The 26,364-nt window shown below is 50.7% G+C and overlaps 10 protein-coding genes across 10 annotated transcripts; 5 read left to right on the top strand and 5 right to left on the bottom strand.

Annotated features, from left to right (window-relative positions):
• Nucleotides 1-87: 87 nt before the first annotated feature.
• Nucleotides 88-1,957, bottom strand: AKAW2_30420S (Ygr210 GTPase family protein; the record flags this gene model as incomplete). Its single annotated transcript, XM_041686932.1, has 11 exons — nucleotides 88-114; nucleotides 172-292; nucleotides 350-529; nucleotides 583-788; nucleotides 846-1,057; nucleotides 1,112-1,143; nucleotides 1,192-1,285; nucleotides 1,353-1,621; nucleotides 1,728-1,737; nucleotides 1,805-1,862; nucleotides 1,922-1,957. 11 exons carry the CDS (start codon nucleotides 1,955-1,957, stop codon nucleotides 88-90), a joined length of 1,245 nt encoding a protein of 414 aa, XP_041540867.1.
• A 1,460-nt stretch (nucleotides 1,958-3,417) lies between these two features.
• Nucleotides 3,418-3,903, top strand: AKAW2_30419A (uncharacterized protein; the record flags this gene model as incomplete). Its single annotated transcript, XM_041686931.1, has 2 exons — nucleotides 3,418-3,531; nucleotides 3,589-3,903. 2 exons carry the CDS (start codon nucleotides 3,418-3,420, stop codon nucleotides 3,901-3,903), a joined length of 429 nt encoding a protein of 142 aa, XP_041540866.1.
• A 1,339-nt stretch (nucleotides 3,904-5,242) lies between these two features.
• Nucleotides 5,243-6,090, top strand: AKAW2_30418A (uncharacterized protein; the record flags this gene model as incomplete). The annotated part of the gene is made up of 2 exons (XM_041686930.1): nucleotides 5,243-5,290; nucleotides 5,356-6,090. 2 exons carry the CDS (start codon nucleotides 5,243-5,245, stop codon nucleotides 6,088-6,090), a joined length of 783 nt encoding a protein of 260 aa, XP_041540865.1.
• A 393-nt stretch (nucleotides 6,091-6,483) lies between these two features.
• GPI18_1 (DUF409 domain protein) lies at nucleotides 6,484-7,983 on the bottom strand (the record flags this gene model as incomplete). The annotated part of the gene is made up of 3 exons (XM_041686929.1): nucleotides 6,484-6,946; nucleotides 6,994-7,603; nucleotides 7,662-7,983. 3 exons carry the CDS (start codon nucleotides 7,981-7,983, stop codon nucleotides 6,484-6,486), a joined length of 1,395 nt encoding a protein of 464 aa, XP_041540864.1.
• A 633-nt stretch (nucleotides 7,984-8,616) lies between these two features.
• On the bottom strand, nucleotides 8,617-9,519 carry NHP2 (snoRNA-binding protein; the record flags this gene model as incomplete). The annotated part of the gene is made up of 2 exons (XM_041686928.1): nucleotides 8,617-8,999; nucleotides 9,201-9,519. The coding sequence occupies 2 exons, from the start codon at nucleotides 9,517-9,519 to the stop codon at nucleotides 8,617-8,619; spliced, it is 702 nt and encodes a 233-aa protein (XP_041540863.1).
• Nucleotides 9,520-9,984: 465 nt separating this feature from the next.
• On the top strand, nucleotides 9,985-12,306 carry MAD1 (coiled-coil domain-containing protein MAD1; the record flags this gene model as incomplete). The annotated part of the gene is made up of 1 exon (XM_041686927.1): nucleotides 9,985-12,306. The coding sequence occupies one exon, from the start codon at nucleotides 9,985-9,987 to the stop codon at nucleotides 12,304-12,306; it is 2,322 nt and encodes a 773-aa protein (XP_041540862.1).
• Nucleotides 12,307-13,324: 1,018 nt separating this feature from the next.
• On the bottom strand, nucleotides 13,325-16,429 carry AKAW2_30414S (uncharacterized protein; the record flags this gene model as incomplete). The annotated part of the gene is made up of 8 exons (XM_041686926.1): nucleotides 13,325-14,482; nucleotides 14,539-14,644; nucleotides 14,700-14,779; nucleotides 14,833-15,227; nucleotides 15,313-15,947; nucleotides 16,016-16,101; nucleotides 16,180-16,272; nucleotides 16,394-16,429. The coding sequence occupies 8 exons, from the start codon at nucleotides 16,427-16,429 to the stop codon at nucleotides 13,325-13,327; spliced, it is 2,589 nt and encodes an 862-aa protein (XP_041540861.1).
• Nucleotides 16,430-16,903: 474 nt separating this feature from the next.
• Nucleotides 16,904-18,307, top strand: AKAW2_30413A (putative cell division protein kinase (Ctk1); the record flags this gene model as incomplete). The annotated part of the gene is made up of 4 exons (XM_041686925.1): nucleotides 16,904-16,968; nucleotides 17,052-17,985; nucleotides 18,057-18,212; nucleotides 18,275-18,307. The coding sequence occupies 4 exons, from the start codon at nucleotides 16,904-16,906 to the stop codon at nucleotides 18,305-18,307; spliced, it is 1,188 nt and encodes a 395-aa protein (XP_041540860.1).
• Nucleotides 18,308-20,463: 2,156 nt separating this feature from the next.
• On the top strand, nucleotides 20,464-22,677 carry AKAW2_30412A (SH3 domain protein; the record flags this gene model as incomplete). The annotated part of the gene is made up of 1 exon (XM_041686923.1): nucleotides 20,464-22,677. One exon carries the CDS (start codon nucleotides 20,464-20,466, stop codon nucleotides 22,675-22,677), a length of 2,214 nt encoding a protein of 737 aa, XP_041540859.1.
• Nucleotides 22,678-23,522: 845 nt separating this feature from the next.
• Nucleotides 23,523-26,005, bottom strand: AKAW2_30411S (OPT family oligopeptide transporter; the record flags this gene model as incomplete). Its single annotated transcript, XM_041686922.1, has 2 exons — nucleotides 23,523-25,088; nucleotides 25,139-26,005. 2 exons carry the CDS (start codon nucleotides 26,003-26,005, stop codon nucleotides 23,523-23,525), a joined length of 2,433 nt encoding a protein of 810 aa, XP_041540858.1.
• Nucleotides 26,006-26,364: the final 359 nt, after the last annotated feature.

Below are 26,364 nucleotides of genomic sequence, written 5' to 3'. Positions count from 1 at the left end.
GGAAGATGCTAGTCTTGGAACTATATCATCTCAGTACTTGTGTTTCATTATCATGTTGACTGTACATAAAATCTTGAATAGCAGGATCTATCGACCAGGTTTGAACGACAGCACCTAAAATAGAAAGGTTAGCTTTGGCGCAAGCAGTTTGTTTTGAACAGGAGACCCTACATCGTGCTTTCCTACTTCCACTATTTCGTCTTCGGAGACACGGGTGCCACCGACTCCTTCAATGTAGGAGATGGGTACGTCACCCATCACCTTGCGAGCAACGTCGCCCACAGTGGTATTCCTGCTCGGCGTCAGAAGGTCCAGTTGGAGCAATAGGTTTCATATCAGGGCCACTCACTTGCCAACAAGAACGCAATCGCGGAACACAGCCGTTCCGGCACCAGAAGAGAAGGTGGAGATGTTGCGAACGGGGAAGACAGGTACGAGTCCCAGCAGTTCTGCAGCACGTGAAAGGCATTGGACAACTCCTGTAGACCCGAAACGATAAAGCACCATGTCTTTCAAGTTCTCAACGCGCCTATGTGCATGTTAGCATGGCCTACGAGAAGGGCGTATATAGTGTCTTCGTACTGTGTGAGCTTCTCGTCCATTTCCTTGAGGCCGCCTCCATCGGGATCGCCCATTTCGATAAGGTCCTCCCTCGTATCTAAGAATTCGCTTCCTTCAACGTACTTAATGTATCCCTGTTTTGCCAGCCTCCGGAGGAAAACTTCTGAAATGGCGGAGCAGAGTACGATTGTTTGAGGATCTTGCATCTTAGCGATTTTGCTAATATTCTAAGTCCACTTTGTCAGTAACGACGGCAACATGGTGACTTGAGAAATATGACCAACCTTGTCTGCATCCGGATGATCAATCTTGTTCAAAGCGAAGACTGTCGGGAACTTCTCTGCGATGAAGGCTTCAACGACCTTCTCGACGGTCTCATCGGACCACTCCTCGAGAGGCTCTTTCAACCCCATCCGATCCAAGCATCGGGCAACAATCGCATTTGTACCTCCGTAACCGGAAAACTGGGCTTGCAAGGTATCCACGGCCGTAGCCTCTGATGTTGATTAGCACAGAAAGATGCTTCTGGCTGATTTATGACCAAACTTACTGACTGCCATGTGCCTCCTCTTGATGGAACCCCTGCATGGTATTAGCCCTGATTATGTAGCTCCTGGCGCTCAAGCATACCATTTCTGCATGAGATTTCCCAGAACCCAGCGTACAATTTCCGACCTCAGCCATTCAATATCCTGTGAAGGATCGTATCCGCGTGTAGATTTGCCTGTATTTGTAGAGTGCGACATCAGTGATGCCGTTCCGAGATTTTCCCAGATATCAATATTCCATACCTTCCGCATCGGTTGTTCCACTAACGTCCACAACGTGGATTAAAGCATCGGCATGGCGCAGGTCATCCAAGAACTTGTTACCCAGACCGCGTCCTTGGTGTGCACCTGGTACAAGACCTGCGACATCCAGAAGTTCAATGGGAACAGAGCGCCGTCCCTCCACACATCCTCCGTAGTTCGGCTTGCACTTATCGGAGACATTGAATCGTTGACAGGCGCATTCTATCTGAAGGTAGCCAATGGCGCGCTGGGGATCGATCGTAGTGAAACTGTGTTTTGCCAGTCAGAGCAGCTCTGATAAACGGTCCATTACGGCGTTCGAAGGGCGATATCTATATCGATGTAGGACGAGAACGGCAATAGGATTGAACATACGGGAAATTTCCTGGATGTGAAACATGCCATAAGTTTGTGCTCCGACACAATCAAAGCGCAGAACTTAAGTAGCTTACCGACTTTGGAAGAGGCATCTGTCAGACTATTTAATGTGGTCGATTTTCCGCTGGATGGCTACATGCCCCTCACTTCGATCAGCGGCGTCTCGTATGAGGGGTAAAAGGATCCCAGACCTTTCCGACCAGCCCAATTAACGGATCTCTAGGCATCTTACAACGCGCGCAGCAATCTCTAAGGTATATGAGCAAGAAAAGAATGATTTTAAGAAAATAACATCGATCTGATCGCTTGAGTGTTGGGGAAATCATTTCTGCATCAGCGGGGAGACAATCAATTTCTGCCATCCTCCCTAGGAAGGCGGTCTGAGGCCGCCGTTCCCGATCGAGACCCCGATTGTCCCTGACTCTGAACAAGATCTCTTCGATATAATTCTGTTCTCAGGCATCAACATTGATTGAAATTGATATGCTTGACGCTACTAACGATGCTTGGAGCTGCCACAAAGCCCAGTGGTTTCATGCTACGTCTGTGGGGTGCAATAGCCTACGCGTTGTGACAAGCATCGCTTTCGGTCCGTCCTCAGATTGACAGTCACCCTTGATAGTATTGTCTTCCCTTGAGAAAAGCGGAGATCAAGTCTAAGTTCGTATCTATATGACTTTCAATGCTGATATGGAAAGTTTGTAACTCCGAGTAAGATGCCGAAGACTCGCTATACTGGATTAGACTTCGCCCAATGTCCAAGCCCAACATCACCTATATCAACCAGAGATACGTATTCACGAGTATAGGCGCGATTCGAGTCTCGGATGCAATGTCCTTGCTTAACGATCGGAAAGCAGTGCTCCGTTTTAAATCCAGTGCTGTGTAGCAGTTTCATGCCTCATTTGCAGACTCGTGTATCAATACCACTCGAGAATCTTTGGACACCTAAGTGGTACGTTACTCCTCAGACTGGGGAAGGTTACAGGTATCTCATCTCAACGAGCATTGACCCCGCTTTGGGCTGCTTGATGATGTCCCTGGATTGTTCTACCTTCAGTATCAGATCTCATATGGCATCACTGGGGTGCTGATCCCATGTACCTGGGGCTTGGCTTAGAGCGACTCCTGTCCCTTCACCGGTGCGACTTTAAAGATGAATATGTAATAAAAATGGGTCAAGAAGTTGAAGGAATGAGAAGGAATGATAGATTCCAGGTACACAGTATCAGCATTCTGCTATGCGGAGAATTGTCGTTATTGTTGCCATCATCGATCAGACAATCCCAAGGCTTCAGGGGCCGCTGTTTCACCGGCAACTTCTTGATATTCCCTCATCCAATAGAACGATTTCCAGTCAAGACTTGTCTTATTCGTTCATAGTCTCCATAATTGAGTGGACACTGTAGCCCCTATGATGAAGGGGTCAATGATGCTGGGTTGGTTGCAAGGCGAACCAAGGTGTAGCCGGCTTGTATGACGTCGTCGCGGCCAACGTCACCAGCCACGCCCATCGGTTCTCGTCCACTGCAACAACATATTAAAGGTACATTTATCCCATCAGAATCATCCTAGCAATCAATCAACTTTCAATTCATCCTCAACAATCAATCCATCGCATCTCATACCACAAACTTCACCTCAATTACCACTTCATCAACCACACACATACACAACTTCATCCAAAATGTCCGAACAGACTTTCCACACCACCATCCAGGACATCCGCAAGCCCGAGTCCCATGCCTCCCATGCTCATGATGGCAAGACCCCCAAAAACTCTAACGTCTCTGCCATGAAGGTAATTCCTCACTTGACCTAATGTCTCTTTTGACGGATACTAACTAATATACTCCAGTCCATCATCGATGAGAACACCGACAAGCAGGCCCAGATCGATAAGACCCAGTCCAACCTGCCATTGCCCGAGGATCCCCCTCGTGCTAGCGACTGGAACTCTATGGACCAGAGAACTGTCAACGTCGGTTCTGGTGGTCGCGAAGGACCCGTTTCGGGCGAGAACAACAGCGCCTTGAGAGAACCCGCAACTGCAAGCAGCAGTGTCCGGGTATCTGGAGAAGAATACCACAAGAACACGCAACCCATGAGTGGTGTTGGACGCCAGGGCAAGGATAACCTTGAAGGTCTGCCCCGGGATGCTCTTTACCGGTAAATTGGATATATTATGAGTTAATGTTGGGGAGGGCGTATTGACTACGGCCTATTTTTTATGTGTACTATTATGACTTGAGCATTTAATGAACCAAAATGAATGTCCTATAACCATTTTATCTTACTACTATTCTCTCTATGGTCGTATTGCACTATTAAATTTTCTTATAGTGAATAGTATACTGGTAGTGCCAATGTAAATTGCTGTTCGAGATAGCTTGGTTTCATTTTCCACTTGTAGTACTAATGCTATAAATATATTATCTACCCGGGCGGGAACTAGTAAAAGAAGCATCAATTGTTACATGTGCTTGATTGATCAGCTACATTAGGCATTGATCTGTAATTGCTACTACGAAGTAGAATAAAAGCTTCTTTATATTCTAGTCTACTTTGGTAGATTAATACTACCACTAGTAGTACTATCAACTCAAGTAGGCTAAGCAATACTACACAGCCGGTCCAATCGGCTTGCGGACAGAAACCCTAGGACCTTTCAGTCAAACGGCACGGTCAAGACCGTAGCAGCTAAAGAACAAAAAGCATCTCATAATGCACTTCAAAAGCCAGGAATTGAACACATCTCCTTTGTAACAAGAGATGAGTAGTATAGAGAGAGCATTTCCTCATGCACCCAACCACCATGACGTCATACCAGCTATACCACTAGAAGGCCAGCAAAGCATCCAAACCACTAGTAATCTACGCAATAGAGAGAGAACAAAAACATCATAGCAACAATCATACCTAAGCAAGAGCCCATACCTGATAGTTCTACCGGAAATGGCAATCAGACATGTGGGTGGATCCGACCGAAGTTGTCTGGGCCCTCAAGGGCAACATCCGGCACAAAGGGGAAGGGGCGAAGGGGGAGGGGCCGGGTTCCCCTGCAGAAAACAACAGCCCAGTTCGCTGATCTGGAAGACGTGGAATTCCTGTCTTGCTTGTCTCCCTTCTTTTTTCGATGGTTTAGTTTTGATTGACGCCACAACTGGAGACCAGATACTGCTCGTTGACGTACCTTGTTCGCTTGTTCTCTGTTGAATTCGGTGGGCTCGTCGTAATGTCAGTATGACATCATGTGCTGGGATGAACTCAAGCAAAGCGCTCAGACTCGGGGAAGTTGACGCCATCCGTTTCATTTGGTTCACTCGGTCGTAGAGTATATAGATGGCTTTTTTGTCGTTGTGAGTTGTTGGTTGGGATAGCAGTTTATTTCATTCTATCTAACAATCAATCAATCAATCAATCAATCAACTAAACCAGTCCAGTAATCTAATCCTCTCAACACTACTCTTTTCTATACTTCTCCTATATCTCATATAACAACCATTATAACCATGGATCTCCAAGGACAGCCCATCCCCCCTGGCCAGAGAAGCACTAAGGTATGTCACTTGCTTCGGCACTGCCCAAGTTACAATTGAGGCATAGATGCTGATTTTCAACAAAGGTCACTTCCGACCCCGAGCGCAGAAACAACCCTATTAAAGAGCCCGCTGGTCCCATCACCAACGACTCCTTGGCCGCCGAATCAGCCACCCAGGGCGGCGCTTTCTCTCAGAACCGCGGAGCTCAGCCCATGGGCGTTTCCGCAGGTCAATCCACTGTCCGAACCACCGACACCAGTGCCGCTACCAAGCTCGACTCCAACGCCGACACCCAGGACAAGTACGCCGAGGGTCTAGGCGGACAGGGCAGCTACCCTGGCGCTCACCTTCCCGAGTCCGGCTACGTCGGTGGTCCCACTGCTGCCCAGAAGGAACTCGGTATCGGCCAGGGCCAGTACCCTGCTTCTCAGAAGCTGTCTCAGCAGCAACAGTCCTCTGGAGGAGGAAGAAGCGGTGGTGCTAGCTACTCCCAGCAGCCCGCTCCGGCTAGTGGCAGCGGCTACAGCAGCCAGTACAATGCTGGAGCTGCGCCGTCTTACGTTCACGATGTGACTGGTAGCTTGAGTGACAGCAAGCCCAAGGGTGCCAATCTGAAGGAAGGAGATATTCCTGATGATGCGCCGAATGCTAGCTGGACTACTGACATCGGTAGCGAGAATGACCCCGGTCGGTTGGCGCAGGGTGGCTTCCAGCGTAAGACTGCGGAGAGTGGTCCTGACGGTACCAATGCCGGTAGACAGAAGGGCATCGATAACCAGCACCCGTACCAGGCTTTGCAGTCGGACCAGAGGGCTTGATTTTTGGGCCATTGATGGATGATGTTATGAAAAGCAAAGCGCGTTTTATATTTTTGGATTTTCCCCGTGTGTAATGTTTTTGGGGGTTTGGAAGGAATGGGCTTACTCTTTGGGAAAGACTGCGTCCTTCCTTTCCTGTATTAGTGTATCTATCTAGATGATATGAACAATCAGAGACTGACCAGATCATTGATCATTTCTTCTGCGTCGTAGTGCCAATGTAGCTCAACGTTTTGCCATGATGCACATGTTGCTGTAGTAGAGGATGGGGCTATGGTGGTTTGTCCAGAAAGTAGCTTAGAGCCAACATTGATGTTATATAGCCGGCTTCTGACCACGTTTTTCTAAAGAACAATGATATTACTTATATACACCGTCTTCGCCTATGCTGGTTTAGGCCGGAGGAAGAAACGCTGCAAAAAGTACGCCCTGCACAGCAGCGTATATCACCATGTACTGAACAATTATCTGCCAATAACCATTTTGGTCATTCGTCGTCTCCAGCTGCCGCTTCAATGCAGATGAAGGACCTGTATATCTGTTCATAATCGAAGTCGCTGTCCATATATACCATACTGGATAACCAGAGGCCAGTCGCGTGATGATCTGCACATGATTGCAAAATAACACCATAACGGCAAGGGTAATCTGAGGAGCTGCCAGGCTACGCAATAAACGACCTGTCAGTTGGCCGGTCGGGAACCCTGGCTGTGTTGTATTTGTGGGTGTTTCCCTCCGGTTAGAACCCACCCCGAGCGTCCAGATGGCAGAGTACACCAAGATGGCCAACATTGGACCAGCTAGTGCAAATAATGGCACGTTGGACAGAGTCCAATACCGAAGAAAGCCATTGTCCCTGCATACGTCAGCGGAAATTGACAAAAAGCGGGATAAGACACCTACCAGTAATGGTCTTGAACGAAGCTGTATATACTGGGTATAGTTCGATGACACCATTCTCTTGACGGGTCTTCGTGGGTGGCACAGAAGTGCTGGTAGGCTATATATTGCGGCAACACAAATCCGAGCCCCGTGCAAATACCTCCGAGACCGACCGCAACCAGGCGGCGAAACTTGGCAAAGCTGAAGCCCTGCGTTAATGAATACAAGACTCGACATGCTTCTTCGAAAAAAACGATGCCATTGAGCAGACCGTTTCCACGAACAGCGGTGGATAAGCCGTACAGGATACCCGCAAGCACTAGGAGGCTATCTTTGATGCTGATGGAGACGCCGCGAGCACCAAAACTTTGAGCAAAGAGAAGAGTGCCCGTGAAGCTTAGGAGAGAATACGTGCTCTCCGTGCAGGGAGCAGATAGGAAAAGTCCAGCAGGCGAGATAATGTGTAGATATGCTGCGATAAAAGCTAGCTTGCGTCCTTGCGCTCCAGGGAATAGAGTGCATGCCAAACGATAGAGAACTACCACCGAGATGGCATGAGCTGCGTGGGAAATGGCAATACCGAGTGCACTATGCTTGAATTCATAGGGGATAGCCCCAATGTTTGTAAAGCCTATCAAGAATCTTAGAACACAGAGAATTGGCTCATGGGGTGTATGAAAGACGCCTACCACAGGCCAATAGATTAATGAATTTGGAGAACGCATAACTGAATGCCCATTCTTGCTCCAAGAGATGGCCTCGTCTGGCCGCCTCAGTAAAGTAAATGGAATCCCATCTTGTCAACTTGGTAGATATCAACCTCGAGGTGGATTGAACGATTCCTTCTGTTTCATCTGTGTTCTTGTGCCATGGGAATAAGGTCGTGGAGGTATCGTACCCGGGACCGGGAGTTAAGATGGCCAGGAGAAGCAATGAGGCCTTCCAGAGGATAAAGACGGATAATAAAGACCGATAGGGATGACGGAAGGAGCTTCGTGTAAGCCACGACATGTTACACTAACTATCTGGCTTTACCCCAGCTCGTTTTCATTGCTGGTCATAGAAGGTTGAACTCCTTCAGGTGGTTGGTTGCATGTTCCATTAACTCCGTATTGCTTTTCCTCCCGAATTAAGGGCACACGCTAAGCCGCCTTGGGCATTTCTTCCATGTCGAATGATCCATGAAGGCGACGATATCTTCCCACGCAAAGATGAGCAACCCTCAGTAGAAATAGTCGCAAATATGGTTAACCCCCTGAAATGCGGGCTCTCCTGCTTGCCCCTCTTGCCATTAATCTTTTCTCTCTCCGCATTCCTAACAATGGGAGCAAGAATGGTCCCCATTGGCGCTCTGTACGAACAGCTTACGAAGGCTCTGGTCAAGATTGGGATTTTTATTGTATACTTCCTGCCTTTTTTCATACACCATGTGAGAACGCCGGATTTGCAACGGACACATCATAAAAGATCAACCCAATGAACACGTCCTAAAGGCCAGACCCCGAAGACATGCACTGCCTTGTCAAGCAACAAAGTGAAACTGTACAGCCATAGCAGCAAAGTGACAAGACACATAAAGAAGCCGTATAATTAAGAAACAACAGAGCAAAGGAAAAGGTGGATTCAGAAGTCCAGCTGAAAACTTCACAGGTTCACCTTCTTGGCCTCCTTCTGGGCGAGCTTGGCCAATTCCTCGAACACCTCGGTGAAGTCCTCTCCATCATCCTCACCGTCCTTCTTCTTGCCCTTGGAAGCCGACTTGGGCACAACCATCACGACACTGGTGGGGCGTTTCGTGGCGGCGGAGTTGCCGAGCTCAGCTCGGGATGTGACGAAGACGTAGGGGATACCGTGGTCCTCACACAGGACAGGGATGTGCGAGATAACGTCCATGGGCGAGATATCGGCGGCGAGAATGACGACACCGTTGGGGACACCGATGCTGGCGTTGGCAGCGGGAATGGGCGACTTGCGGAGAGCCTTGACGACCTCCTTGACACCGCGCTTCAGGCACTTGTTGACGGCAGCTATTATAAGTCAATCCGTTAGCGAATGTTTATTAAGTGATAGATGGATGCGCAGTCAATGCCGAACGCGGCAATCGTAAGCCCTCAGGGCCAGAAGCTAGAACTGATTCAAATCCAGACGCCATCTCGACGGGACCAAAGTGAAGGCGGCAGGACTCCTGGGAGACATATGCAAAAAGATGAGAAAAAATATATCCTTACCCTTCTTGACGCTCTTCAGGACCTTCTTGGCATTCTTGTCTTCGACCAGAGGGCTGGCAAAAGGAACAACGGCGCCAACGGGGCGGCTGTCAACGTCCATGCGCTCGGTCTCAGCGCCATTGACAGGAGCCTCAGTGGCAGCCTGATCAAGGCCATCGAGAACCTTAGTGGTGAGCTCCTTCTCGACGGCGTCGGCGAGAGCGACCTTGTCCTTCTTCTCCTTCTTCTCCTTCTTGCTGGTCTTGGAGACGCCGTCCTTCTCCGCGCGCTTCTCCTTCTTCTCGCGCTTGTCCTTCTTCTCGGTCCTTTCCTTAGCCATTGTGAATATTAGACCCACCCAGGGAGTTGAACTGAATCCGGAAGAGGGGGAAAGAGACGAGGAGAATGGCGACGGGCGTGGGGAGGAATAGTCGTCGGTCTCGTCGAAACCCGCAAAAATTCGAAATCCATTTCAAAATTTCGGCGCTAGTCCTCTTTAAGAATCAAAGCTTGCGCGGGCGGTGAGCTGGCTGACTCAGCCACATGCCTATCCGGGATGTCATCGCTCTCTTGTTGTTATCGAAAAACAATGAGGCACTTGCTGGCGCTGGGCCTGATGATTGCGCCCTTATGCTCAGTCTAAGGCTGGAATCTGCGGCGTTTCAGAATACATATATGGAATCTACCGTTTCGGATGAACTCATCCCGAAAACTCGTGTCACACGATAAATACTATTGCCAGTTCAATCCATCGTAAGTCCGTCAAATGTAGCCAGTTTGGCTCAAGGAAGCTAATGCGCCTCAGATGAATTCAAGCATCAATTCACGTCCTTCGCGGGACACCATGCGCGCAGAATCTCCCTTGTCGCTTCCACCGGCACCCGACGCTTTGCAACAATCGGTCCGCTCAGTTTACCCCTCAAAGCCTGGTAGGTTAATGTTTTCTGTGTCTCAGGCTGCGCGTGCTTCAAGACTAATGGCCTCTCTAGACACGGAAAAGGAGGAGCTGCTAGTGCAGGTGAATACATTAAAGTATGAGCTAGAGAATTTCAAGCAAGAGAGGGATTTGATGGTCCTGCGTCATGAGAAGGAACTACGGGATTTGCAGCTCAAGGCAGATTCGGACTTCCGAAAAGCTCAGGTTTGTTCAATTCTTCAGCCACTACCTCACGTCTATTCCACTGACCATGTTTCTGTCCCACAGGCTGCAGAGAGTAACAGCCACCGGGCCACCCACAAGAGCGAGACTCTAGCGAAAGAGTTGAAGGAAACCCAGGACAATGCCCTTAATGAGAAAGCCGGCCTTGAGCGAAAGATCAGAAGTCTTCAAGATCAGAATCAGTTACTTCAGGAGGAAGTGGAAGACTCAAAGGCACAATCGCTCGATCAGGAGAGACAGTACAAATATCAGATCAGCGAGCTCGATACTATACGCTCGTCTTTACAAAAGACGATAGAGGAACTGCAGAATGACCTCCAGACTGTTCGGAGTGATATGCAGACTACACAAGAGAAGCTGCGTCAACGAGAAACCGAGGTCGCTGATTTGGAAACGGAAAATCTCCGGCTCAAAGCTGAGGGAACAGATAGCGAAACGCTGTCAGTTCTTAAGCGCGAACTTTCCGAACAAGTCAGCCATATCAGAAATCTGGAAACCACAAACCGTGAGCAAAGCACTGAACTACGACACCTACGGAAAATACAGAAGAACGTTGAAGTTGTGGAGGAGCAAAAGAGATCATTGGAAAACCAACTGCAGTTGATGAAGGATGTGGAGTCACAGCTGGGGACTGCTCAGATCCAGATCCAGATGTTGGAAGACGAGCGACGGTCTTGGACTAGTCTCTTGCAAGACAATGATCAGCCGGCCGAGTTCGATTCTCCAGAAGCGGTTGTGAAGGCTTTGCTACAAGAGCGCATTGAAAAAGCCTCTCTTGTTGATAAGATAGGCAGTGTTGAGGCTCAGTTCTTGGAGAAGGACGAATCCATCAAGAACTTGGAGACAGAACGGACCACCCTGCGACAGGAGATTGAAAAGCTCCGGAGCAGTGCCGGTTCTGTTGCGGGTGGAGCTATGGCAGAAAGCCGTATGAAAGCAAGACTCGAACGACAGCGGGCTCTCGCTGTGAAAGAAGTCGATTATTTGCGTGCCCAACTCAAGGCTTTTGACACGGAAGAGGTGACTATGAATCCGGAACAAAATCAATTCGATCAGCAAAAGTCCGAGCAAATCGCCAATCTCGAGAAGCTCGTCGATGAGTATAGGGCCGAGCTTGAAAAGGCCCATGAAGAGCTTGCTAAAAGCGAGCCTTCCCAGCAGGATGAGTCTCAACCCCGCGGAATCAAACGGCCCCTCTCTCCAGCAGAGAGCGATGCAGAAAGCGAACGTCTTTCTGTCTTGACGCGCAAGTATAGAACCCTGCAGGAGTCCTTTTCGAAATCCGAACAAGCAGCGACACTTCTGCGCAAAGAGCTCGAGGCAAGCAAGTCTCAGATCAAGTCCCTCAAGGCTAGATCGCGTACCAGAATCCTTGAGCTGCGTGACAATCCCACGGCCGAGGCAGAAAACCTCAAACTCTCCACTGTGAGGACTTTGAAGGCCGAAAACCAGGACCTCCTTGCTCAATTACGTGGCGATCATGCAGGTGTAAAGGTCGTTCCAGTAAGCACTCTGGAAAGCATGAAATTGGAAGTCCAAGACATGGAGCGAGTAGTCGCGGACAAGGAGAAGCGTATGCGGCGACTGAAGGAAATCTGGACGGCGAAGTCGTCGGAATTCCGCGAAGCTGTTGCGTCCCTGCTGGGATACAAACTGGACTTCCTTCCCAACGGCCGTGTCCGAGTCACCTCGATGTTCCATCTATCAGCTGCTTACAGGCATGGTGACCATGATGCTCCATCCGACTCACGGGGCCCAGGAAGCATGGGCAACGGCGAGGAAAATTCAATAATCTTCGATGGAGAAAACGGTACGATGAAGATCTCGGGTGGTCCCAACAGCCTCTTTGCCATGGAGATCAAGCACCTCATCAAGTTCTGGGTTGAGGAGAGGAAAGATATTCCTTGTTTCCTTGCTGCTATGACGCTGGACTTTTTCGATAAGACTACTAGGGCTGCGCGCATGTAAGATATTTGGTTCTGCCTAAGGGGCATGTGGTTTAGTTCTATTTTGGCCATGCATATTTCAATGTGATTCCCCGGCACACACGTATTATGGTGCCATGTTATAACATTTCTCTGTTCATGAAGATTCATGTCATTATTTCAAGGGTTGCTAGCGACTAGTAGTCCTTCTTACAGTGGTTCAAGAAGGGCTAACTAGGCTCTAGCGTCAAAGGTACCAATCTAGCTCCCGTAGCAGTTTAGTCCGTATCCATGGCAACATCTTCTGCATATCACTACTAACTACTATCATCATGCTCAACGGCTCGGCCCTAACAATAATTGAAAGAAGACGCAGTAAGCGCAGTGGCTATTTCAAGGACGACGTACGGTTGTAGCACCTAATTGCAAGCACATGATAACGATACACCAAGGGACATAATTCAATGCGAGAAGCTGAAGGAGGACAAGCAAGCGTAGTCCAGTATCCCGTCTCCTTACCGTAATCAGACACCAACAAAGAATGACTTGAGGGTATTCAGTATTCAATTAGGATTTCTTGATAGGTGTTAGGTACGGCCAAGGCGATCCTCCTTCCCGATTAATGCTCATGTGCAGAGCATGTACAACCCTGATTACCCATTACAGTGGAACTAATAATAACATGAACGAGCAGCTTATTTACAGACCATTAACCGGGCTCAGCATGAGCTGGAGAAAAGGCCAGATAATGAGATTACATGACGAGGAAGGAAAGGATATCGGGTAAAAGACAAAGGAAAATACAGCAGAAACGGCAGGAAAGATAGACTTGCTTTGCACAGGAGGATTGAAGGGTAGGGACATAGGGCGACACAGTAACGAGTACTGATTATGTTGATATACCGTGACGGGGAGGCTTTTTGACATATTTATCATGAGGTGCGAAAGGGCGACAGGACACGGCACGTAGGCTCGCATCGTTGCCGAGGCCCTTGCGTTGAACAGTGTCTTTTGTTCGTACACGGGTGGTGCGCAGGTAAACGCAAAATGCGGACCCAGCCTTAAGATGAGACATATTTACCCCCGAGCAGCTTTCGGGCAGTCGGGACATTCTTCCATTCAACAGATGGCTGCAGTTCAGGAGTCTGGCTGCCGGCCTCTTCGTCTGCAAAGGGGTCAGAGCCCTTCACCAGATTAGTCGGGGAAGCGGTGCTGATTCCCAGACGGGATCCATCATCAAGCGTGTGAACCTCGAACTTGGCATCGACCTTGCCCTGTCGTGGCCAACTGGCTGTCGTCGAAAATCGGACCAGCAACTTGGCATCAGAGTCAGCCTTGACTTCAAGTTCAGGAATTTTCCAGGTCACTGCAGACTGCTTGCGACGGAATGTTGCACCGGTGTTCGGGTACATGACGGCTGCTGTGGCATGAGCCACTTCGCGCCCTTCCACAGGAGACGTGTCCAGGTTTACTGTCAAAACAAGATTCCTGAGGGTAATTGAGCCTCCTGGCGCAGACGTGAACGAGGAGTTGAGAGAATAGTAGATGATCGCACTGGCTTGGTGCTCTTCGAGATTCCACACTGGTCTGAAAATGACAGGGCAATAGGCTGCGGCAACGGAGGGTTCCATGTGAATTTGGTACTTGAAAGCTACCGTCGGCGAAGACCGAGCAATGCTAGCCAGGTTCACCTCATATTCACCCCTCTTTTCATCAAATTGATCCTTGCCTTTGTCTTCCGTCACGAAGTGCGGGTTGGCAGCCACCTTCTCAAGAATCTGGAAATTGTCAAGGCGAACCCGTGTGCTACCTGGAGTCACATCCGGTGTAGCATTGTATGCCAACGCAAGTTCTCCAACGACAAACGATTTGGATACCGCACCCTCAGTGAACCATGCACTGACTGTGTCTATGATAGATGCGTTGAGACCTGGTTCGTGAAGGTCGGGGTGCGAGACGGGACCCGGAGCACTATGTAGAGTATGAGACGAGCGAATCGAGGTCGTGTCGGACATGGCATGGTCGTCTGTAGCCGTGCTAGGCGAGGCAACATGCCTGGCTTGCAAAGATGGAGAGGTTGGAGCGGACGTATCCAAGGTTGATGGTATGGCAGGGAGGTCATTTCCCGGTGCAGGTGTAGGAATAAAGACAGTGTTACGGACATCGCGACGGCCACGTAAGGTTCCAGCATTTCGTCGGACACCACTCTGCTGAGCTCGCTGCATGGTAACATTAGCAACATGCGGTAGCAAAACATTTTACACATAAAACCCACCATTCTGAGCTGATTAGCCATATCATCCATCGCTTGCTTGGCTTGATCCTCGTCCTCAAAAATTGGCTGGTCTCGTATTGTCAAATTCATCCCGGGCTCCTCCAGTCTGAGAAGATTATTAGCCAAAACAATACATTCTCAAAGTGACAAAAACCGCTTACCCGGCCGCCTCTCTTTGGGCCCTGGTAATCTCGTCAATGGTCTCCGGACGCTCCGTGAAACCTTCTGAGTCGACTCGTGGCTGGTCGGTAGATTAGCTTCGGGAATCAGTGACAAGTAATCTTTCCCACTTACCTCATTGCGTGACACGCCAGCAGCGGCAGTGATTTCTTCAGAAGGAGCTTCGTGAGATGTTGCTCCGTTGGCGGTAGCCGGTGCTGACTGGGGCACTGCAGTGGATGTCGCGCCAGCAAATCCCTCATGCTCATGAGATTCACTCGAGATAGCTGGAGGCTCAGTATCCTGAGTAGTCATGGCAGTGCTGGGGCGCTCCATTCCTTCGGTTGGGGTCTCCGGAATCTGCAACTCGCGCGAATCACCCCTCTTAAAGGAGGCAAACGGACTGCGGTGTTTTTTATCGGAGAAGAAGGGACCAGCGCTAGAAGGCTGAACAATGCTCCTCCGTCGGTTCATGACGGTTCCCAGCCTTTTAAGGCCACCCAGGGGTGTATTGTGCCGGGGCTCGGGTGCTACGAGAAGGGGTCAGAACTCCACATCGAGCGAATGGCACCAGAATACGGGGCTAGAGCAGTCGGAGATGCAAGATATGCTCACCTGGAGGTGTCCTAACTGGACCCGAATGTTCCGATCGCTGACTAGCAGCATCATCCTGCAGGCGTGGTGGAGGCGACAGAGGTGCTACTGGGGGAGGCGAGGTAGTTTGTTGTCTCCTCGGAACGACAGGTCTTCCTCCATTAATTTTCGCAGCAAATGTCTTGATCTCATCTGCAGTCTCTACGTTCAGAAGAACGTTCAGACAGCTTTCGGCAGCCTGACGGCAGCGCTCAACCTGATCCGTCTCATGGGTCTCCAATTGAGTGAGAGCATCTCGCAGGTGATTGAGACGGCCCTCATCTGCTGCCTGAAGCTGTTCGAAGACAAATGGCGCTCTGGAATCCCATTGCTGGCTAATTTCTTCTGCGGCGGCGATGGCGCTAGCCAGCTTATCGGCACCCTTCGGGCCCTTCTCCCTGGCCTTTTCTACTTTCTTCTGGGATGCTTCGTAGTTCTTAGCCAGTCCCGCAAGGTCGCTCTGGATACCAGCCATGGAAGACAATTCCCGATTTTTCGTGTTATACTCTCGCAGCGGACGTTCTACGTCCTCCTCAATTTTATGAGCGAAAGTTTCGTGCGAAGAGGCAATCGATTCGGTGGCAGTGATAATGCGCTGCCACGGTATCTGGAAGACACTGTTCATGAAATTGCTGTTAGTACAAGAATTGTTAACCCAAAGAATAATCGGAAAAGCCGGTCGTACCCGAGCGCTGCGCCATTGTCCAACTGTGGCCGATGCGCAAGTTTCCGCAGCCCTTGAGCATACAACTCTTCAATGCGACGACGTTCCTATGAATTGGAAGATAGGTGTAAGCCACAGGAAGTGTATTCTACATATGTCTTCAAGTAGAAGAGCAAACAGCTTACCTGGAGCCAGTCCGCGATGTCCGCATTGACTTTGTTTATGATGCGAATGCGATCATTGAGAACACTTGTAGCTTGGCCGGGCTGCAAAGAGGCCTGCAATATTGACGAGCAAATACCAGGTTAGATGTGTCTGGACATGGTAGGAAGTGGAAGTTGGGAGGACAGGGAGGAAAAAAAAGATAGGTGGGGTTATCTGGGGTCGAGGGGATCGTACCAGCAACGCTGGATACTCCTGCCGTGAGAGTTCCATCACTACACATAGGTCACAACCTTAGCAGAACGAGGGTCGGGGGCGCATAATAAGGAAGAATGAGACTGGGAAGGGATGAGCATCGAATGGGGGAGGCGATTGGACGAAGCACCACGCGGAACCGGGGGAAGGTTCAACAAGCAACGGAGGACAGCTGGAGTCGGAGGGAAGAGGATGTGATGGCCGATGGCTGATGGCTGATGACGATGATGGGTTGCAACGCCGGAACAACTGGGGCGGAGGTGCCGAATCGGCCCATGCCGCTCTCGGTAAGGCGCCACGGGAGTGTCACATGTCCGTCTGCCCGCTTTTTTTGAGTGATTATGATAACAACAATAATAATAACGGGGTATCTTTAAATAGTTAACTACTATACTACTTACTAGCAGAACTAGTGGATAGATTGAATATATCATCTATCATCTGTTACCTCTCATCTCTCTCTCTATATATAACTATATATTTCTGTCTATCATGACCACTCCCGACTGGAGAAAAACCCTTGGCTTCACAGATCGATTGTCTGCCATTCAATCGCTGTAAGTCTACTATCACCGGTGATCTCTCCCTGCATCGCGCTCTCTTATGTGAATACGAAGGAGTTGATTCTGATACCCTTCAGTACTACCGCTTATCAGCGAGCTTCTTCCTCTGCTGCGTTCGCTGAAGCTCAGTCTCAAGCGAAGCGCTTCGAAACCGAAGCTTACGATCAAGCTGCATCCAAGGAGGAGTATGACAGGCTATGTCAAGAAGCCATTGACAAAGCAGAGTCTTTGGGATCGGTTGCTCCCATCATCAGCAGCCCAGATCAACCTCAGAACGACACCGACGAAGACCACTGGGAAGGGGGCCAAACCATCGGCCCATACCAATCATGTCTCCATCACTTCGATGGCCTCCATTCCATGATCTATAAGTCCAAGAATACCGACGGTAGCTTAGTGGCAGTCAAGGTCACTATACCTCACATGTTAACCCCACCACATGATGCTAAACGTGAGGTTCAACTTCTTCGTGATGCGGCTAGTCCTCGCGTAGTGCCTTTGCTGGACACTTTCAGCCTAGACGAGGGGCGACTAATCCTCGTGTTTCCGTTCATGAGATATGATCTGGAGCAACTACTTCGGCGAGATGCGTTGACTGCGGCGCAGACCAAGTCTCATCTGCGGGATATGTTCAGCGCATTAGCACATATCCACAAGCTGGGAATTATACATCGAGATATCAAGCCTTCCAATATTCTGCTTGATTCTCCTGAAGGACCGGCATATCTTGCAGACTTTGGAATTACATGGAAAGAAGGAAGCAAGGGATCTGAGCCTGCGGACCAAAAAATCACAGATGTTGGAACTACCTGTTACCGCCCCCCTGAGATTCTATTCGGCTTCAAGGCATATGGGACTGCTCTTGATCTTTGGGCGGCCGGTTGTGTTGTTGCCGAAGCGGTGGCTGTTGGGCATACGCAATTATTCGACTCGGGACCGGTGGGAAGCGACCTCTCACTCATCCAGTCAATCTTCACGACCCTGGGGACGCCGAATGAAAAGACATGGCCGGTATGCAATCGAATTACCCCTTTCCTGTCGAGATGATATCAGGATATCATGCTGATCGAAGTCAATCATAGGAGACCCAGAGTCTACCCGACTGGGGGAAGGTAGAATTCTACAAGTACCCTGCTAAACAATGGGACGAAATCCTTAGAGGGGCTTCTACCAAAGCCCGTAGCCTTGTGAGCGAACTGGTGCGCTATGAGAGCGGTCAGCGGTTGTCCGCAGAAGAGGTATGTGAAGACGAAAAGATAAACCGACGGATTTGACGAACCATCTCTTACAACGGAAACAGGCCTTGAAACATCCTTATTTCTCGAGTTCCTAAATCTTCAATATCTTTCTTCGAACCCCTTATTGAAGAGACGGCCACTGCGGCGATCCTTCACATGACAACACCACAGCAAAAATGCGATCTACATGGCTTTACGGGCTTCTCTTGAGCGTTCGCAGGCTGCCCCATTGGTGTGCCCACTCTAGAACTCGCTAGGCGTTTCAGCACCCCGACAGACCGAAGTGCTGTAGACATTGTAGCAAGGAGCTGCTAACGCCTGTCAGGCATTAGCCTCGGCAGTAAGGCGAGAGAGGCCGGAGATTTCTGAAGGCGGGAGTATTATTATTAGTGTGGGCTGATATTCAGACAGCTGGCTAGCGCGGATTATTAGGCCGGAACCGAACGGAGGAGCACCGGTTAAATTTTGGAATCATTCGAAACAAAGACTGACGGAGCACGATTGTTCTGCTGGCCCTAGGGGTGTGATCAGATTACAGTGTAGACCTAAAAAAAGGAAGGAAGGAATATGGAAGAGGAAACAGAGTTGAGAGTTGAGACCAAGTATGAGCAGTGTATCGGAATTATGATCTGATCCCAGGTATTTGACGCATGCAAGGGCAGCACGTTTTGTTTAGGCTAGACTCGCGAGGCTGCACGAACGTGGTGCTGCACCACAGCTACTATCAAAGCCAATGCCGGTGTGATGCTCAACAGCGGAAGGCAATTCCATTTGTCGGCCATGCACAAGGGTCGTACACTCGGAGGAAACCTACCTACAAAGTAACGTACCACCCCACTATCGCAGCCATTGGATGATTGTCATTTGCCAGGAGTAGCCGTGGTCAGGGTGGATGTGGGTAACGCTAGGAAGGACCGGAGTTCAAGAAGGGGCTTGGCTAATTAATGAGCGGTGGCTCAGGGACCACCCAATGAATGAGAAAGTGAAGATCTCGTTTAATGCAACGGTGCTGGATCAAAATCTATTCAGCTCTGAAAACTTTGCATTTCCGCTAACGAGGTTAGTCATGGAATGATGTCGTTGGGTTGTTAGTAGTCTAGTTGCTCAGAAGGGGGTACCCAACGAGTTCAGAGTGACCACACTCAAACCCATGTCAAGAGAAAGACTGAGCAAGTAGCATTTCACCTCAGTGAGCGTGCATAAGAACATCTGGTGTATCCCCTGTGTGAACGCCCTCAACAATGTACTGGTTCGGGGGCCGGGGGAGAAGAAATGATGATCGAGGGGTTCGGCCCACACTAGCATCCATTTGTAGCCAGTATTCGCATTGCCTGTGATGCAGTTGTGCAGGAGAGAGTTTGGGGGGGAAAGAGCGGGAGGTTCGGCAACCTCGTGATTCCTCTTGTGACGGTCAGAAAACCAGGAACCGTATCAAAATAGAACGAATCAGCGGGATGAAGTGCCTGAGGGTTGAGCGGGACAAACCCCGTGATCCCCGCCTCAGCATGTTAGCGCAGACCAGGGCGTACAGGCTGATACGCAGTTCTAATTGGTGGAGAGCCCCTCTTTTATGCTTTGACCTCATTTCGTTTAACTGTGGTTCCCGTAAGATGGTAATTTACCCGTATTTGGGAGCGATGCTCTCTTTCCCAGTACTTACTCTCGTCTTTGGGTCCCCTTCACTCTCTTTTTAGTTGGTTCACCACCTTCACTTCTCGCAAGCCCACGCTTGGGCGTGCTCACCTTCACATCCATCCTTTTACTCTCCCTCGTTTCGTGCCTCTCGTCCTTCCTTCTGACCTTCGCGGCCTGGAAGCTCGCTGTCCTTCGTTTCAACCGATCTAGATCGGATGTGGCCCAGCCCTTTTTGAACTATATCTGGGGATTCTCAGACTTCCATTCTTTTCCCTCTCACATTCTTTTAACGCGCTTGCGCCCCTTTAACGCCACTACGCGACTAGCTTATCTCGTCGTTGGTGTCAGAGACAACAAAGTAAAGCGATCTGTGTCACATATCATATCAACTGGTATCCGTTCTTTGATGCCAGTGAAACTACTCACAGACACTCTTTATCATTGAGCCTGCGTTCACATATATCTGCCTATTTCTGCATTTGCTGTGTAGATACGGTACAAGTACGCGGGGCACCAATATATTCCCGTCACGTTCGACTCTACTCTAGCTTACTACTAGAGGCCCAGTTAATTGCAGAATAGTTACAAGGTGCACAAGCCCTAAACCATCTCAACCATGGTGCATGCGCATGCGCACCGGGACCGTGTGCCCCATTTGAAGGGTCGAAGCCCGGATAATGATGCGGTGACAGTGGTCTATGTGACAATGAGTGCGGATTTTGATGGTCCTGTTGGAGGCTATGTCACGGGAAGCAAGACTTCCTCAGAAAGCAGCAAGAACACAGCTGTTGGTATCGGCGCTCCTGTTAAGGCATCGAAATCGTCCTCGACAGCAAAAGAGACCGAGACGGCCGAGACCACTGAGGCAGCAGCAACACAGACAAAGGCTGAGACTCATGCTACCGCCACGAAGACTGCTGAGACCGCTGAGACCGAAATCACAACGGCACCCCAGCCAACAACCACCGAGGCGACCAAAGAGACGCAAAGCACGAGCCAAGATGAGACTACATCGGCAAATAGGACTACCTTTCAGACCAGTACTTCGTCTGCTATGTCTTCGGACTCATCTTCCGTATCCTCCCAAGGCAAGGCGGGACTGGAAAGCTCGGATGTCACTGGGTCTTCTGCGTCGGCATCCGCAACTGCAGTTTCGGGATCAGAAGGGCTCTCTGGAGGTGCGAAAGCCGGCATTGCTATCGGTGTGATATTGGCGGTCGGCTTGGTTGCAGGTCTCGTCCTTCTCTGGGTGCGAAAGAAGAAACAGGAACAGAAAATTCAAAAGGAAGTAGCCGAAGATGAGAAGTTCTGGGGTTCAGATCCTGTCGCGCCACCACCTCCTCCTCCGAAGCCCGAGCCGAAGAGTTCCCTGGAACCACCTCAACTCCAAGTCCGTCCAGTCACACAGTTTGCGCCATTCGCATCAGAATTCAGTGCTGGTGCTGGCTCTGGGGGCCCCTCTACGGTTGCTGCCGACGCTGCCGTCGCCTCCGGAGCAGTCGTTGCTTCAGGTGCAGCTGGCACACGTAACCTGACTGGAAATACCTCGCCGGTTCACACACCACAATCAAGTACCGCTAGTGCAAACCCCTTCAACGATCCAATCAATCCATTCAATCACCCTTCCGAGGTCTCCCCGCCTTCTACGTCCCACGGCTCCGTTACACAGCTTGGCTCCGTCCCAGAAGAATCTGCGGCTGCTGATCCCGCTGCAGAAACAGCCACGGCAACCGGAATCGCTGTGACTGGTGTTGTAGCTGGTGCTGCTGTGGCCGCGGTTGCAGCCTCCAGCGCGTCAGATAAGGAGTTGCCCATTCGTCCTGAAAGTTCTATATCCAGCGTCTCATCTGAATCCAATTCCACCAATACTGGCCCAGATGGTCCTTCTAATGCCAATGCGGCCCCGGCTTCAGCTGCCCCTGCTGTCTCTCCTGTTCATTCAACTGAAGCGGCTGGACCAGTTCCAGTTCCGGTTCCAGTTCCAGTTCCCGCTTCTGCTCCTGCTCCTGCTCCTGCCCCATCCAATGTGCATCGCGTGCACTTGGATTTTGCCCCTTCAATGGCCGATGAACTGGAGCTACATGCTGGGGATCTCGTCAGACTCCTGCACGAGTACGACGATGGATGGGCTCTTTGTACTCGTATGGACCGCTCTCAACAAGGTGTTGTCCCTCGCTCATGTCTTTCCTCGCGTCCTTTGATGCCCCGGATGGGCCCGCCCCCGGGTGCTGCCCCTGGACCCCGAGGCCCTAATAGCCCCATGCCGGCTGGAAACATGATGCCGGCTGGAAACATGATGCCGATGCCACGCTTTTATCCTCAAGAAGGTCGTCCAATGTCACCGGCTCGCCCAATGTCACCGGCTCGCCCAATGTCACCGGCTCGCCCAATGTCGCCGGCTCGTCCGATGTCGCCGGCTCGTCCGATGTCGCCAGCCCGCCCAATGCCTCCCGCTCACCCTGGTTACGCCGGTCCTCCGCAGCCGCAGCCGTATACTCAGCGTCCTATGTCTCCGGCGCAGTTCCCACAACCTCCAAGATCTTTCTCTCCCGGTCCCGGTCCGATGGTTCCTAGGTCTCTGAGCCCTGGGCCCTACGGACCCCCAGGAATGCAAGGTCCCCGCATGCCAGTCAACCAACGGATGCGTAGCAACAGCACAGGAGGTGTGGCTGGAGCGAACGCTCGAATGACAGGACTATCCGGACCGAGTCCTCTCGGAACTCCGCTCGGCCCAACTTCCATGCATCTAGCATCCCTGCATCCATCAGTCAACGCTGCACCAGCTTCGGCCACCATTGAGACAGTCGCCCCTGAACATAGCCATGAGTGACGGGTCGTCTCAATGCCGAGCACTTGATACCATCATATGCCACGAGTGTCAACTGAACGCCGCTGGGCGGACGAACCTGCCACGATAAACACTGTATGCGTCTGCGACGAACGCTTCCTTACTGGATTGCGTTTCAAGTTTCATGAACATCAAACGCTTCCGGTCACGCGTTCCTTCATTGTTCTTTTCTTTTCTCATGCCGGTTTCATAATCGAAGCACACGAAACTATGTGTCTGGATACTTCTTTTACTTCTTCTACCTTCTACTTCATGTGAATGACTCTTATACCACTTGTTACCCTTTTTCATTGGCCTTGATACCTCCTGCTTTCCTTTCTTTTCACTATGCACAAACGAAATGTAAATTAACTGTCTCTGAACCTGATCTACCTTATTGACTTTCTTCTGCCGGACACTTATGGACAAATGACAGATGAAGAAAGACGTGGGGTCGACAGGACACTGAGCTATCTACTGTTTTGGGCGCTTCAATGTCTTGGGATTAATGATGTGCTCAAGATAGAGGAATTATTGCTACATAGTGCTTAGATTATCAATCAAGAATAAATACAGTATCTAAATCACGGGATACGCTTTCGTAGTTTATGGATCAGACAACTGGCAATAACGACCAGGTAGTAATGGCAACGTAGCTCGCTTGATATTTACACTCCCTTTTCGTCCCGTTAGAGTCATCAACATCAGTCCGTTTTTGTTAATCTATATACGCATATGCTAGCTCATCATCCCCCATATCCCCGCTAAAACTAGATACAAACCAGTCCAGAAACGAACAATGACTGCTCTGTCTATACTCCTACCAAGTCTGCCCTGTCGTTTCGCTATCAAAGATGCGGAACCCCGCCACTTGCCAGAAGCAAGTTCACAATACTAATAATACCCTCGCCAAGGATCAACCCCGAAGCAAGGACCACAACAGACGAAGAGGCGGAATCCGCCTCTTTAGCAGCTGCCTGCTGCTGGTTATGAAGCCCGGTTGAGGATCCCGCACGCCCTTCGGCCGTCCATGAGTCGGACAAATTTGTTTGGATGTCGTCGGTGCTCGGGTCCGGCCCGCCGCCGGCGACTTTGTTAGAATGTCGCCGGGCCCACCACCAGGCAATTAAGCCGCCGATGGCACGGGCTAAAGTGAAGGACGGAACGTTGAAAATCCCCACCGCTACGGCAATACCGCCGGGAATAAAATCCTTCCAGGGGGCGGAGACATCTCTGCGGCCGCCGTTGGCGATCGGCGATGAGGCGACAATGCGGAGGATGGTGATGGCTACGAAGATGATTCCGGCGACAAGAGATGCTTGCCACGCCATCGGAGGGAGGCCTTGACCGGTGACTAAGCGGGCTGTGAAGATCCAGACGTATGCGGTGGGAGTCTGGAACATAGGACCGGGGACTTCGTATACGTTCACGTACATTTTGTAGACGGCAGTGGAGAGCACGGCGCCGACGAGACTGCCGATCATTTGGCCGTAGAATTGGGCCTTGGGGCTGGCACCAAGGAGATGTCCGGTTTTGAGATCCTGCATCATGTCTCCGGCTTGAAGGGCACCGGACTCGGATACGGCACCGGCGAGGAGGTTGGTGACTAAGGCGGTACGGCGGGAAAAATGGGAGGCGGGTGTAGCCAGGGAGAAGAGCAACTGGGTTAGTTTGCTGATTCCGGAGACGGGGTTCAAGTCTGTTTCCCCAAGGGCGCGGACGCCCATGATGGAAAGGAGGACTGCCAGCAGGGTGGCAAGGCTGGAAAGCAGTGGAGACATTATGTCGCCAAATACGAAGTGCATGCAGACGACGTTGAGAATCAAAGTTAGAGGGAGGAGTATGATGACTGTTCGGTTGGATATAAGCTGAGATGGAGGCGCATCTTCATCCGCATCATCAACGGCGCTGTGTCTCCCAATACTAGGGACAGTATGGCTCGGCACAGAAGACACCTCAGTGATGGGACTCAGAGCGGAATAGGATATATACGAGTGATGATTGGAGGTTGTCGAGCCTCCAGATAGAACCCTCCGTCCAGAGCGGCTGTGGAGGAGCTTGTCTTTCATATTCGAAGCACGGGGTATTAGAGGCCTCACAACCAGCCAGCCAAGACTGACAAGAGAGTCGGCAAGCATAATGGCCAGTGAGATCCAGACGATCCAAGCCTTACTTCCATCTTCCCAACTGTCCACAGGCCCCGGGGCCCATCCGCGAGCCTTTGCAAGTGGCGAAAGAACACCCCAACCCAAGAATGCACCGAAGAGCATATGCATACAGGTTGAGGGGCCCATGATAATGCCCTGGCCAACATATGCGGGCGACGGATTCAGGGTCCAGAGCCAATTCTTAGCCAGATAAAGTCCTAGAATAGGAATATCGCGGACTTGGGGGACGAAATAGGAGAAAAGGGTCTGGCCTATTGTCAGTTGTAGATCCAATGTTCTCAGGCAATGAGCCTTACATAAATTCCGGACACCACGAAGGCGCCCACTAAGAGACGCATCTTGGACCTCCAGTCCTCTTGGACATTGCTATCATCACCAGAGCTGGCGTTGCCCAGCAGAACGCCGGTTTCCTCGGGTTCATGCACCAAAGTCGATGCGTAGGATCTCTCCTCACGCCGTATGACACCCTCAACATCAGTCACCCGCTTCTTCGACTTCTCGTCGCCCTGGCCACTTCCGTGCAGCACCCTCAGCATCAAGGCTGAGGCTGTCCCACTCGGGAACTTCAACTTTTCCCGAACGATCACCTCCTTCCTCAGTGGGACGGCGAAAACGACGCCGAATAGGCAGACCCCCAAGCTCCAGAGGACGAGCTTCCAAAAGTTCAGCTTCAGAGGTCCGCCTTCGCCGGTACCACCATCTCCCGACGGGCCATCTTCGCCATCTTTGATCAGAAATTCCAATGCCGGGATGACCCCGACGAACCCACAGCCCAGCGGCATGGTCCCCACCGCCCCTGCTACTGTTTGTATGAGGACGTTCTCGATGGGTGTGAATGGATACGACAGGTATTTGGAGAAGACCTTGAAGACGGAGAAGCCGATTAGGGCAGATGGCATGGCCATGGTGCTGATCCATCCTGTCTGTAGTCCAAAGTATGTGTTGGAGAAGGTAATGAGAGCGCCGATAAGAAGGCCGACGAGCAGGGATCGCGTGGTGAAGCTTTGCGGGGAGGTTGCGGAGGAGCGAGAATTATCGGTGAAGGCTGTCCGGTCACCAAAGTCGACGGAGGACGTTAGCGGGGAGCCATCTCGGACTGCCCCATCCTCTTGACGGTCGCTGTTGGAGGCATTGCCTGCCATGGTGATGGATTGGTAGTTCATCGGATGCCGTCGCGGTTCAGGTTAGTCGAGCCAGCACGAGAGGAGGGCTCTCCTGTCACTTAAGAAGGAAAAGTCGGATCAACGAGCCATCACGCAAGGGACGGAGCGGAAAGCGGGGAGATAAGAGTAAGCCGCGAGGATGGCTGGGGAATCGATTGATGGGAGCGATCGATAGGGCGATGGAGAAGCATCGCAGCTCATCCGATGATTAGTTGAGGATTCGCCATCATTTGCAGGCCCGATAACAGGCTGACTCAGCCTGCGATAAGAAGCAACCAAACAAAGAGAAAGAGAGCATCCATCATCATCATCCACTCCTTTCGAGCTATGCTTGATGTCTTTCAATATAATGGAAATGG

Source organism: Aspergillus luchuensis, chromosome 3 (genome assembly GCF_016861625.1).
Source record: "Aspergillus luchuensis IFO 4308 DNA, chromosome 3, nearly complete sequence".
Taxonomy (NCBI): domain Eukaryota; kingdom Fungi; phylum Ascomycota; class Eurotiomycetes; order Eurotiales; family Aspergillaceae; genus Aspergillus; species Aspergillus luchuensis.
Note: the sequence above shows the minus strand (reverse complement) of the source record. Positions and strands in the feature narration are given on the sequence as shown.